This window comes from Emys orbicularis, chromosome 5 (genome assembly GCF_028017835.1).
Source record: "Emys orbicularis isolate rEmyOrb1 chromosome 5, rEmyOrb1.hap1, whole genome shotgun sequence".
Lineage (NCBI taxonomy): Eukaryota > Metazoa > Chordata > Testudines > Emydidae > Emys > Emys orbicularis.
Window position 1 is genome coordinate 96,802,865 of NC_088687.1, and position 14,006 is coordinate 96,816,870.

Below are 14,006 nucleotides of genomic sequence, written 5' to 3' on the forward strand. Positions count from 1 at the left end.
GCTTGCTGGCTGATCAATGTGTTCCATGTCTGCTGATGTGCTTGGTCCTGTTTCCTGTGCATGCTCTTGTGCCTGTTTCAGTTCCTGCCCTTCAGCTTTCCTTGATACCCCCTGGCTCTGCTTCCCCCACCACTTCTCTGGCTCACTCATTGGCTCTGGCTTTTGGCTTCTGATCCCTGGTTCTCATCCTTGCCTTTGCTCTCCACTATGCCCATAACCCTGACTCCGGCCCATCTCAGTTCCACTCTAACCTCCAGGCCAGGCCACTATCCTGGCTCTGACCGTTAGGCGTGACCATCCACATTTGGATCATGATCCTGACAGTTTGTGCAGCCCAAGAGACAAAGACCGATGATCAGGTTTGACCTCCATTACCCTGAGAGAATTAATGGACACCTTGCAGATGCTGGAGACTCAGCTCATGGCTCTGCAGGTGCAGGTCTTGCTGCCCAGGTCCCTAGGAAACCAAAGATTCTGCCGCTGGCCCAATTTCCCAATGACTATGGGAAATTTTGCAGCTTCCTGAATCAGTGTTAGCTCCTGTTCATGCTACAACTCCTATCATTTCCCACTGACTAGGCTCTAGTGGAGCTCATTATCAGACTATTAACTTGTCTAGCCACCGCATTACAGTTATGATTGCCCCATTGACCTGCAGCCCAGAGCCGGCTGACAGTCCCTTCAGTCGTATTTACTACTTCTCAGAACCACAACTCCAAACGCTCCGGGAATACCTCAGTGAGAATTTAGAGGAGGAGTTTGTTCATCCTTCTACCAAGGGGGCCCCGATCTTTTTTTTGTGGCAAAAAAGATGGCTCCTAGTGCCCTGTGTTGATTACCAGGCTCTGAAAAGAGTGACAGTTTGAAACAGATACCCTTTCAAAAAGTTCATTAATAAGTGGCAAAGATTTGGCTTTTCCAGAGTTTTTTCTAAACTGGACTTTCATGGAGGCTACAGTCTGGCTTGTATCAGGGAATGCAACAAGTGGAAGACTTTGCAGTTGTATGCTTCATATGGGCATTTTGAGTAATTAATTATGCCATTTGGGCTACATAATGCTCTGGCTACGTTTTCAGCATTTCATGAATCACATTTTCAAGGACATACTGTACTGATTTGTTATTTATTTAGATTGTAGTCTTGTCTTCTCCATAAACCAGAAGCTACATGATCAATCCGTTCACCTTGTCCTTGATAGACTTCATCAGAATTGCCTTTCTGCCAAAACAGAGGAACGCAAATTCGACAAGGACTCCATCGAGTTCCTTAGTTATATCATTTCCCCCCTGAGGGCCAAACAGTGGACCCACAGAAAGTGTCTTCCATCATTGGGTGGAACATTCCAAAAGATGTAAAGGAGGTTCAGCGGTTTCTTGGATTTGCCAATTTTTATCAGTGCTTCAGTAAAGGAGTCTCCGGGCTAATAGCACTGATAACTGCACTCCTTCAAAAATGGGTTTGTTTTGTCTGGTCGGTGAAAGAACATCTGCCTTGGATCAGCTAAAGAAAGTGTTCACTTCAGCTACCCATGGTCTTGTGCATCCAGACCTTGCCAGACCTTTTACCATGGAAGCAGATGCCTTGAACTTTGCTGTTGTGACTGTATTTTTGCAAAATGCAGATGCTTGTAACCAACTCCATCCTTGTGCATACTATTCATGTAAGCTAATTCCTGCTGAAAAAAAAATGGTATCTGAGACAAGGAACTGCTTGCAATTAAAACAGCATTCAAAGAATGGAGACATCTTTTGTAGGAGGCTCAGTTCCCAGTCCAGGTCCTCACCAATCACAAGAACTTAGAATATCTTTGAACAGTCCATAATTTTAATCAATGGCAGATCTGTTGGTTACATTTCTTTGCCATTTTATCGTTACCTACCACCCTCAATCCATTTGAGATTGAAGAACATTCCAATGCCACCTACCCGAATCCTTGAAAGTCCACCTGTTTTTTTCAGTTGTTCCTCCTGAAGCCCTACACAGAACATCCCTTCCCTGGCCACTCTGCTCCACCAGCCCCCTCCTGTGGAGGTTCAGGGTCCGGAAGAATGTGAAATCAGAGAAATCCTGGATTCTAAGTGAATCCAAGGTTGACTTTACCACTTGGTGGACTGGAAGAAAGGTTTTGGGAACCAGATGGGAATATTCATGCTCCAGACCTTGTACCCACTTTTCACCAGAAAAACCCAGGAAAACTAAGGCCTAAGCCCCTAAAAGGTACCCTCAGGGTGGAGGAGGGGGTACGATCAGGGAGCCAGCTGCTGCAGTGTCAGTCTCCTAGTAACACAGTGGGCACAGCTGATCCTGGAAGGGGCGGTGTGATTGATTGGTGGAGGGGCAGAGCTAAGCTACTACTTAACCCAGGAGCAGCTAGAGCTTGCTGTCTGCTCAATGTGTTCCAGGCCTGCAGCTGCACTTGGTCCTGCTTCCTGTGCCTGCTCCTGCCCAGCCTGCTCTTCTGCCTACTTCAGTTCCTGCCCTTCTCCATCCTTGACACCCCAGGCTCTGAGTTCTGGTGCTGCTTTCTGATGGCTCCAGCTCACGCCTTGGCTCTGGCTTGGTCCCTGGCCCTGACTTCTAGCTCTGCTTCCTGACCTGTCTCCCACTCACTCATTGGCTCTGATTTTCAGCTTCTGATCCCTGGTTCCCAACCTTGATTCTGCTCTTGACCAAGTCCCCGGATGTCCCATGGTCCTGATTCTTGACTCCAGCTTGGCTTAGCTCTGCTCTGCTCTCCAGGCCTGGCCACCTCCATGGCTCCGATGATTAGGCACGACCATCGATGTCCCAATCATAATCCTGATGCCTGGTAATCATTCAGAGAATCTCCTGGGTAGACTTTGCTGGAGGTCTCTGTACGGCACCTCAGTGGGAGCTTAAAGCTGCCCTTCTGTGGTGGAGGTTGGCTGTACCACTCCCTGCTTTTCCCCTGGGATGAATACTTAGTTGGATAATCACTGTACCTTCTAGGTTGCCTCAAAGCCATTTAATTTTTGCTTTTTCCCCACTAGTTCTTATGCCTCCAGAATCCAAGACTTTAAATGTTACCCATTGCCAGTAGGTTTGTGTAATTTGGATATTCAGATACTTTGCTGCTGTGGCAATAGGTGCTCAAAACAAAAATAAATAAAAATGTTTCCTTGTGCTGTTAGTATTGTCATTATGATATTGTTCCCTCTCTTTCACCAAGGGCATACACCACAACTCCTAGACCTGCACAGTTTTGGGAAACATTTAATGTAGAAGTGGAATGCTATATTAAGTCTATATTGTGGTTGGCATTGTAGTGTCTGATCTAACTCCCATTCACCTCCGTGGAATTGGACTGGGCCTTTAAACAGTTCCATTGTTGCTTTTCTTGGTGCTGTTAGAAGGCTCTTGAAAGGATATCAAACTGATAAGGGGTTGGCTGAAATCAGTGCTTTTCTGGATGCAATGTAATATGACTCGGCTTTGCTTATATTATAGTTCAAAGGCCAGAATCTAAACTCCGTTTCACTGGTGGAAGATCCAGTGCAGTCCCCTCTATTGATAACGGATTTACACTAGTGTAACTGAGAACAGAATTTGGCCCCAAATCTCCAAATATGCTTTCTAATTTCCATGTATTGGGCATTTTATGGTGCCAGCAGGTGATGTCCAAAATTCACCAGAATCCCACAGGCTATTCTGGTTTATTGTACAATATTATATAGTGACAATATAAAATGAAGTGTAATCTGTATGGTGTCTTCAGAAATGTAAATTTTAGTGTGAACAACAGAGTGTCTCTCTCTCTCTATATATGTGTGTGTACCTTTCCCCCCCTGCAATATTAAGAAAAAAGTTTAATACAGTCTAAATACATGGTTAGCCCATTTTCACTGGCTAAGACAATTTCAAAACAGGGCTTCATGGTGATTAAAGGATTAGATTGCTCCTGCCCTTATTTGCCTGTTTAGGGAAGTAGCCACCCCTTCCTCCCCCCACCCACTCTGCCCCAACACTCCTCCTGCTCATATTGCAATTCCAGGTGCAATGGGGAAAACTGGGACTACTCCCTGCCAGGATCAACTGGAAGGGGAGGGAATGGATAGGAGTAGAAAGTAGGAGGAACCCTGGATGCACCTCCTCTTATTTACAAGCAGCAGCTGATGGGGCACTAAGGTGGGGTGGGGGGTGGGACAAAATTAAGCTGGTCCATGAAAACAAATGATAAGGCAAGTGGGGGCCAGGGGATGAATTGTGACTCGGAATCATAATTCATTCTTTGTTCTTGGGGCCATGCAGCTATTTTACAATCTAGCCCATATTGATTGGAGACTTGCTATTCATAAGGGGCAAAATTCTCTCCATCCACATAAAACTCAAGTACCTGGATTCTCTGCAGGTAAACTGCAGGAGGGGAGGGGAGGGGAGGGGGTTAAATCCAAAACTCCCAACCTGGGACTAGTGTGTAACTGTTTCTCTTGTCCCCACTCCATAACTCCTATCCCAACCTATCGGCTGGAATATTGGCTGCACCCCTCTGTGTGCACGATATGTGGGATTAATGGATTCATATAAATGCTGATCAAACCCACCCACATCGTAGCCTTCCATGCTGATCTGTGCAGGGCTGCCATGGAGACACTGTCTGTCACATGGAGGAGAATGCAGTCACCCTTATACAGTTGCTTCACCCCAGTTCTCTCCCCATACAGAGATTACATAGTAAAAAGGGCTTTGGACTGGCCCTCTGCACTGCAGGTGCATGTCACCCAAGTAGAGCCAAAACGTATATACTAATAGCTCTGTACATAAGAGATTAATACACCCATTTTAAGAACTCCAGTGCTATCTTTTCTGCAAAACAGCACTGTTGGTTTGGACAGTGCTCGTTAGTGAATCACATCTGTTTAAGCGTTGCAAGCCTTCAGCTGATGTGTGATTCTCACAGTCTGGTATACAGTCAGCTTACAGCGACGTCACAGCAAATGCACATTCCAACTCATACTGAATGTATAGTTTTATTTTAGTTTTTATTTAGATATCTTAAAATCTGCTTGGGGTTATAAGCAACCCTGTTGCAGAGGTATGCAAACTGCACATCTGTGCATGCGGCAATACAGTTTGAATAGTGACTTAGCCTTTCTATTTCAAATGGAATCATTAGTGTTGCTTTCAGGAAGTATCATTTCCCCTTCTTTTTACAGAGTAATTCAGCCCTTCACTTATTCAAGCTGCAGCACCATAAATAAATAAACAAACAAGGCAATTAGCAGCGGCAATGGAAAAGGGAGATATTTAAAACCTAAGAGAGATTCTGAAATAAATATATTGCAACTGAACTGGCATATGCTGTCAGTGGTCAGTTACTTTGACGTCCGTTTCTTGAGGATATACATGAAATTGCAGGGACTGTGTTTTACCTTTTAGATAAAAATGTAAATATAAACTTTTGAGGATAGTAGGTACAGGTGTGTGCATGAAATATACTCTAAAACTAGAACATTTTGCAACCAGAAAATGTCATGGTTGCAACATTGATAGGTAAATAAAAGCATCACAACTGTATATTTGACATTTTGTCAAAGTGCTGTACTAAGGAACCACTAAGTCATGTGCTAAAAATATTTCCATCTGTTTGCTTTTGTGGTTACATTATTTGCATTATGAAAAATACAATTCTACAATATATCAGCTCATGGTCTTGGTGCTAAAGGGAGAGTTATATTTTTATGACCCTGCGATTTAGCCTTTTCTTTTGTTGATGTTTTGAAGGTTACTGTTGAGCTTTTGTTGTCAGGACTAAAGCAGAGTGCATAATTTGAAACATATATATTCAATGGATTTAGGTTTTTTTCTGTTCATGGAAGATCTTCAGGCAGAACACAGTTTCTTCAAATGTATTCCTTATTGGAGTTTATTTGAGGAATATCTTTTTAAAAACTTTACCCTATAAACTGATCACTGATACTACATGTTTGAGCCGTATTGTTTGTGTGATTGGTCAGATCAGTCACATGGCACTGTGTTCCCTGATTACATAAGCACTTCTGGTGCCAGAACTTGCATGTTTGAAGTTAAAAATTCACTTTCTGAGAAAACTTGCACATGCAATCTTTGAAATTCACTTTCTGGGTACATGTTTGCCAATAAAGCTTGAGTGCTCATGTGTTAGCAATCATCAGACACAAAAGGAATAAGGAGACTTTTAAAAGAATTAATTAATTTTAGTGGATATTTTCTCCCTGATTGTTACATAGATTTGTAAGGCTGGAAGGAACATTGGGATCATCTAGTCTGACCTCCTGAATAACACAGATCATAGAATTTCCCTGTTACCCCTGTACAGAGCCCATTAACTTGTGTTTGGCTAAAGCATATGTTCCACGAAGGCCACCAGTCTTGATATGAAGACATTCAAAGATGGAGAATCCACCTCTTTCTTAGATAGTTTGTTCCAGTGGTTAATCACCTTCTCTGTTTAAAAAAATAAATTGTGCCTGATTTCTAATTTGAATTTGTCTGTCTAGCTTTTAACTTCCAGCCATTGACTCTTGTTATGTCTTTCTCTGCTAGAATAAACAGTCCTTAATATCTGGTATTTTCTATCTGTGATGGTACTTCTACATGGCAACCTCTGACTTCTAATAGGAACTGTACTCCATTGTATTTATTTTTTATTTCAAGATTTCTTTTCTAGATTTGAAAATTGTGTTTCCTTTTCATTCAGAAAGTCCCTAACATCTAGAAATAGCAATGCCTTTTTAGGGGTTGTATGTATTTGTCATAGCTAGAAGTGTAGATTCAATTTTAGATGGAACAATATCTCCCCTAACGTAGATTGCTCTGAACTTGCTGTTCTATTTAGAGCCACCCCTAAATGTTCAAACTTATCCAGCAGTGATAGCAGAACTTTTCAGCACATTGTGTTTTTCTTTCATTAATGATTATGGGTTATATTATGAAATCTTTTAAGTTCTTCGTTATTGTCCTTTCCCACATTTTGGAAGAATTTGTTGGTTCAGTACTTTTCATACAAATAAGACTAGTTTATTCATCAGTTCAACGACAGTGTGGGTCTGGAGAATCAGTTATTGCTAGCAAACATGCAAAATTGTTTCCCTCATTTCAGGAACATCATTGGGCTGTGTATCATTAATTCCTCCAAGCCACATAAAGCAGGTTTGCTACAGTAGGTAATCTGTTGACCAAGGGATAGATTCACAAAGGGACTTAAAGACTTTTAGGCATCCAGGAAAGCATGGGATTCACAAAGGCTGCGGTAGGCATCTGGGCTCCTTCTAGAATGAATGGGGAGAGAGAGGCACCTAAGAATGGAATTATCCTGCAGAACACCACAGTAAAGCTGCTGATGTGACATTTGCAACAGCTCCGTTTTTATGTGATTGCTATTTAAATGTATTAAATAGTTAAGATTGGTACAGTGCCTTGCGGATGGAACATTGAAATGGCAGTCTGTTTTCAAGGTACTGTTATCACTTTACCAAATATAACTCTCCTGAATTCCTGATATACTTGTTTGTTTTGGAGAGAGAGATACGTGTGTGTGTGTTTAGTCAGATGGATAGGAGTTATCAAGAGTGCTGCCATTGTTGGTGAGGTCTGCTGCAGCCTGTCCATTAGTGGTGATGGTAAATAGCCACATGACTTTGGAATTCTAGCCTGTTTGCTCTTAGACCTGTTTATTTCCACTTCTAAGTCACATTTTAATGTCTTATCTTTTATGTTAGTTGGATATTAGTTGAAGGAAAGGAATGCTAGTGTATTATCTATAGCGGGCTTTGATGGTTTTTTTAAATCACAGTACAGAGATGAAATTACATGTAATCATTTGGTAGAGGCATATGTACTTGTGTTTCACTTGGTGTAATATTTCAATATTAGATCTTTTCAGTATTTCAATATGTATATCGATTAAAACAAAAAACTGGGGTGAATATTTATTTTTCTGTTTTCAACAAAATAAAAATGTCTAATTGAGTATAAAGTAGTGAATAACTTTCTGCTGCCAAGATGAAATGTATGCTGTGAAAGGGTATATGGAATACATAAAGAGAAGTTTCCACCCACTTGGCCTTTTAATAGCAGTTATTCTAAATCTGCAGTTTTTTGCTTCATAACACAATTTGAGCTTGAAAATACTGCATGTGGAGTGCAGTCATTGCCTTTGAAAAGTCAGCATTTGCCAGCAATTACCACACAGTGGCATCTAGGAGAGTACAGTATGTCAGTATCCTTGGGCCACAATATGTCAACATGGGAAATAGGGGCCAGATTCCCTGGTGAACTCCAGCTGCTTTGAGTTGCACCAGTGATACAAAGCAGGTAAACCAAGTTTACCAAAAGCTGGATTTAGAGCTGTTTTACATCACCAAAGCTGTAAGAACATACCAGTGAATCTGAGCCCAGAGTTAAAAATATGAATGTCGCTGTCATAGGGGGCTTGGAGGGCAAGGGGGGCTAGTGGTTAGTGCACCAGACTTCTGGCCCCTTGCCCTTCTGTCAGGGCGGTAGCGATATCTGTTGCTGACCTTAGGTCAGTAATCTTCAGCTTTCTACCAGCATCTGGGTTTCAGCCCTTAAAGGGTTGTGGTATGGGGACCTGGGCCGTTTCTCTCCACTGGGTCCCAATCCAGGGCCCTGTGGAAAGCAACTCTGGCGAGGTCCTCCCTGCAGTAAGTCCAAGTTCACTTCCCTGGGCTACTTCCTACCAAGAGGCCCTTCAGTTTGGGGCTTGGCCCCTATAGTGCAGTCCGTCTCTCAACAACAACAAAAAGTCCAAGGGCCCTACAGGTTCTCAGAGGGGGTGGTGGTTGGAGAAGGCACTGTCTGGGGGGGCCTGCTGGGTGGTCCCCTCTCAGGTTCAACTTTCTGTCTAGCTTCCTGGAGAAGCATTCCTCTCTCCTGCAGCCTGTCCATCACCCTTTGCCTGGGCTTCTGAGCTCCCATTTAACTGGCTCTTCCAGATGGAGCATGCTTAGCAGGCCTGGAGGGGCAGGGCTACTTGGTCCCAGTATTGTCTTTTTAACACCTTCGGGCCCTGTGTGGGGTTTGGATACCCCATCACACACCCTCCCACTCAGCCACCAAGTTGTGATGTCACAGGGCTGATCCATGTCTCCTCTGGCTCATAGAAGAAATTGCCATTTTTGTTTTCCCTGCCTGTGCGGTGGGACATGTAGCAGCTATATGGCTGCAGCGAGAGATACCACTGTACGATGCATGGATTGTGGTCTTTCATGGAGTTCAGGAGAGATGCATGGTCTGCTACTAGACAGAAGGGCTGCTTCCATAAGTAATATCACAGGACAGCAACAGCCGATTTTCTCAGTGACTGAGCCAGGGCCTCTTTCTCAGTGACTGAGCATGCCACCTCTCAGGGGAACATCTTTCTACTGAGAAAGAGGATGGGATGCTCTTCTACACTGAATTCTTGAGACAGCAGTGCCCTGAGCATTTGCACAATAAATGGTTTTGTGAACTTTGGGTGGAATAGCACCAGTTCCAGGATCAACTGGTCTTTTAATGCTTTGAATGCCTCATCACAGTTTTTCATCCAACAGATTTATTGGGGTACTGAATCCTTTACCAGGTCCATCAAAGGGTCATTAGTGGTAGCAAAGGTGGGGGTACTGTCAGAGATTCATCCCCGACAGTCCCAATATACAGCGAACTTGCTTCTTGGTGGAGGGGATGGAGCAATCTGCTAAGGCTTGGACTTTGTCCACCAGAGATAGTAATTTCCCCCCTCTCATTATATACCCCAGGTAAGTGACTTCTTTGGTGGCAGCCAGGTAGCACTTGATTGGGTTGGCCATAAACACTGCCTCCATAAGAGCTTGTAGTTTGCAATAATGTGCCTTATATGGTCAGCCCACTCTTCACTATATATGAAAATATTGTTAATGTAGGTGGCTGTTTATGCCCCATGTGGCCGTAGCACTTGAAAGGTGGCAGTGGCCCCAGGGATCCCAAAGGGCATGGTCTTAAATTGATACCATCAAATTGGATGGAGAAGGCAGTTGTCTCTTTAGACTCGGGCATCAAGGGTATCTGCCAATACTCTTTCATTAGGTCAAGAGTGGATTATATAATCTGCTGCTTCCAGGCTACAAAGTCCATCTTGCTAGACAACAAGCCTACATTGAGAGGTAGTGGTGGGCCCTTACTGCTCCAGTGTGACCCCAGTGCATGGTCATTTATCAAGGACAGTCCTTCCTCTGGGTCCTCGACATCTCCTAGGCACTCCTCTTATGGCACCCTTCCTCGACCACTGTGGCCATCTCCTGTTTTCTGAGGTCTGTTTCCTGAGGTTTTTTGGAGATTTTCTGCCTCCACTAGGGATGTGACACCCTCTGGACAACCTCTTCCAAAAACCACCAGTCACACCCCAGGATGACCAGATAGGCCAGGTCTTTGGCCAGGATGACCAGATAGGCCAGGTCTTTGTACCATCTTGGTGCGGTTTTGCACAGTCAGTTTCATCTCTCTCATTGCTTAAGGCTGTATATTTCCGTGGATGAACTGGAGGTAGATCATACCTCCGTGCTTCCCTCCTGGCCCCACCAGCCATTCCCTGACCAGGGTTTGGCTACAGCCAAACCCTGATCAGTCCTTGAATGGTCACTCTGTCCATTTGGACTAACATTTTCCTTGGGCCCCTTTTCTGAGCCTGGCTGTCCGAGGTCCAGGCCTGCTCATAATTACAATCCATGAATAGGTGGTCTTGCCAAAAATTGCTTTGTTGCCCACAGGCAAAGCAAAACCCTGCTGTTGAAGGCAATCCCATCACTGCTTCTCCTGGTGGAAATGGCCTCTGTGGGCCATTGGGTCCAAATCCCTCCTAACAGACTGAGGTTGGACTTCTGGGCTCTTTTGAGACCTTTGTATCCTTTGTATCCTTACCCCCTGTGGTTGGGCATCCCAGTTCCCAGGGAACCTTTGGCTGGATTCGGAGGTCAGTAATATGTATGCCCTGGGTTCATGACGGGCTGACTTTGGGCATTTTTGCTTTGGACCCGAGGGATTTGAGAGAGTTCTCCGCCAGGGCAATGACCTCTGAGAATTTCAGGATGTTGCCTTATAATCCATGCACATACCCCTGTAGAGAGGATGTGTGTGTACTGTTCCATGCCTACCTTCTATGCCACCTAAACCCCTGTGCACCACCAGCAATGTTCTCTCAGACTCTGGGCAATGGCCCAGGGCTGAGCCCCAAGCAAGAATTCCTCCTGGCAGGAACCACTGGCGGTAGGTTTCAGGAGAGAAGTTCAGGCACCCAGAATTACTGCCTTGAGTTGGGTGTTATCCTGGGTGGCCACCACATTGAAGACCCAGTATGCAGCCTGGACCAGGCCTGACAAGTAGAGGGCCAATAGGTTGGCCCAGCTTTCCACTGGCCACGTAGTCATGGCAGCGACTCTCTTGAATGTGATGAGGAATGCTTCTGGGCCATCTGTGTGCCCCATCTTTGTCAGTTTCACCAGGATGGATGGCATTAGGGTGGTACCTCCCCCTCCCCTGGTGAGACTTGCTGCTGCCCCCAGTGACTGTATGAGCATAATCATCTGCTTGATGAGCTGCTGCTGTGTCCCCATTTCTTTAATCAGCTGCTGTTGCTGCTGCTGCTGGGCAGAGAGTGCTGGAGCCATTAGCTCTGCTGCTGCTGTTGCTGGGCTACCTGTTAATGGTTTTCTAGGGCCCATTTCAGCAACTTCTCAAAATCTATTTGTGCCTTCCATCTCCCCTTCTTTTCTGGCCAACTTTCAGGTCTGGGACACTGTGCTCCCCACATTCTCTTCCATGTGTGATGTGGGATCAGAGGCTGGGGTGGCCTAGTGGTTAGAACACCAGACTTCTGCCCCAGGCCTCCCTGTCAGGGTGGTAGCAATATCTGTTCCTGACCTTAAGCCAGGAATCTTCAGCTTTCCTCCTACATCTGGGCCTCGGCCCTTACGGGGTGTGGTAGTGGGACCTGAGCCCTCTCTCTCCACCGGGTCCCAGCACAAGGCAGCAACAGCAGCAGGATCCTCCCTGTAGTAAGTCCAGGTTCACTTCCCTGGGCTACTTCCTGCCAATAGGGCTCTTCCGTTTGGGGCATGGCCCCTATAGGCCAAACAGTCAGTCTCTCAACCAAAAAAAAAAAAGTCCAAAGGACAGGGCCCTGGGGGTGGTGGATGGAGAAGGCACTGTCTGGGGGCCTTACCTGCTCTGTGGTCCCCTCTCAGGCTCAACCTTCTGTCTAGATTCCTGGAGAAGCATTCCTCTCTCCTGCAGTCTGTCCACCACCCTTTGCCTGGGCTTCTGAGCTCCCATTTAACCTGCTCCTCCAGTTAGCACATGCTCAGCAAGCCCAGAGGGGTGGAGCTACCTGGGCCAAGTATTATCCTTTAACTCCTTGAGGCTCAGTATGGGCTTTTTATTCCCAATCACAGCCCCAAAAGAGAAAAAAAACAAGCCAAGGATCCTTAGATGAATGGTATCAAGTTTAAATTGATGTCACTTGATGCTGATAGTTTCGGATTTGGCCATGTCAATATTATAGCCACTAGGAGATTTCTTGTTCAGGGTTTTTTTTTTTTTTTTTGCGCAGTTAAGTTCATGAGCAGATGGTAGCTTGATCCTGAAGTTCAAAGATAACTTTGATATGAATATTAGCATAATAGGGCTTGTTTAAAAAGTTCCCATCACTTCTATTTGTGTCTATTTTAAAAATGACTAATATTATTTCTTGTAACTTTGCAGGCTACAGATGCCAATTCAAATGTGAGGAAAAGAACAAACGCCATGGCACAGTCAGAGGCCGATGGTGGGAACCGAACTGACACAGCAAACAGTTCCATCCAACCTTCTGTGGTAACTCAGGGGTCTTCTGACATTACACCCCAGTCTCTTTCAGCATCAAGTCCAAACCCGTTCAGTCGCCTCAATGTATCAGAAACATTGTCTTCTGCAAGAGCTACTCCTCCAGCTCCTCCCTCCACCCCAATTTTAACTGGATGCATAACACAGCATGCCACAGCTGGATCCCCATCCATTCATCATTTACTTGGATCTAGACTGGAACAGATTCAGACCACAGCTAATACGATGGGAGCATCTGTAAAGCCGTCTGCTATCTCTCCGTCTCCTGCTCCCCCTGCTTCCAGCTCTGGCACTAGTAAGATAGACAAATATGCACGCATTCTATTTCCTGTCACATTTGGAGCATTTAACATGGTCTACTGGGTAGTGTATCTATCCAAGGATACCATGGAAAAATCAGAAAGTCTAATGTAGTTTTGCTGCTATGTAGTAGTTTCCTTAATTATTATAACACATTTGTTGCAGGGTTCCTTCTTTTAAAACTATTTTTTTTTTAAAAAGAGACCATTAATTCTTATTTTACTAGGCTCTGTGCTAGGTTCCCACTGCAAAGAACAAGTTTATTGGGACAATTAACTAACTCATCGCTGAATAAAGGGTAAGAAATTGGCTTCTCTCTCCCAAATGGGTACACAGAACAGGGCCGGCTCCAGGCACCAGCTTGGCAAGCAGGTGCTTGAGGCGGCCACTCTGGAGAGGGGCGGCAGGTCCAGCTATTCGGTGGCAATTCGGCGGACGGTCCCTCACTCCCGCTCGGAGCGAAGGACCTTCCGCCTTAATTGCCGCTGCAGATAGCGACTTTTTTTTTTTTTTTTTTTTTGGGCTGCTTGGGGCGGCCAAAACCCTGGAGCCAGCCCTGACACAGAACTTGCCATGGGGGGGCAGGGAAGGGGAGGAACAGTGATGGGAAGCAAATAGAATGCAGACACACATATTTATGCAGTGTAATGTGCACTGACTTTTAGTAGTATGCCATAATGATTATTACAAATCCCCGAGGCCCCCAGCACCACTGCCTAGACCCAGCAATGCATTTTCCACTATGACTTGCAGTGACTGTTTTGTGGATATTTTTAAATGCTGCCAGAAAGGGACTTTTCCTTGCTAGATTAAAGTTGATGAAAGAAATAATGGGTGGTGACAGAAGAAAATA

The 14,006-nt window shown here is 44.9% G+C and overlaps 1 protein-coding gene across 2 annotated transcripts in view; it reads left to right on the forward strand.

The window, feature by feature from the left end:
* GABRA4 (gamma-aminobutyric acid type A receptor subunit alpha4) overlaps positions 1–13,267 on the forward strand; it is a 59,220-nt gene extending 45,953 nt beyond the window's left edge. For both annotated transcript variants that reach the window (XM_065404602.1, XM_065404601.1), the window contains exon 9: positions 12,734–13,267. In XM_065404602.1, the coding sequence (XP_065260674.1) occupies positions 12,734–13,267 (534 nt within the window). The remainder of the gene's footprint in view (positions 1–12,733) is intronic.
* The last annotated feature ends 739 nt before the right edge of the window (positions 13,268–14,006 follow it).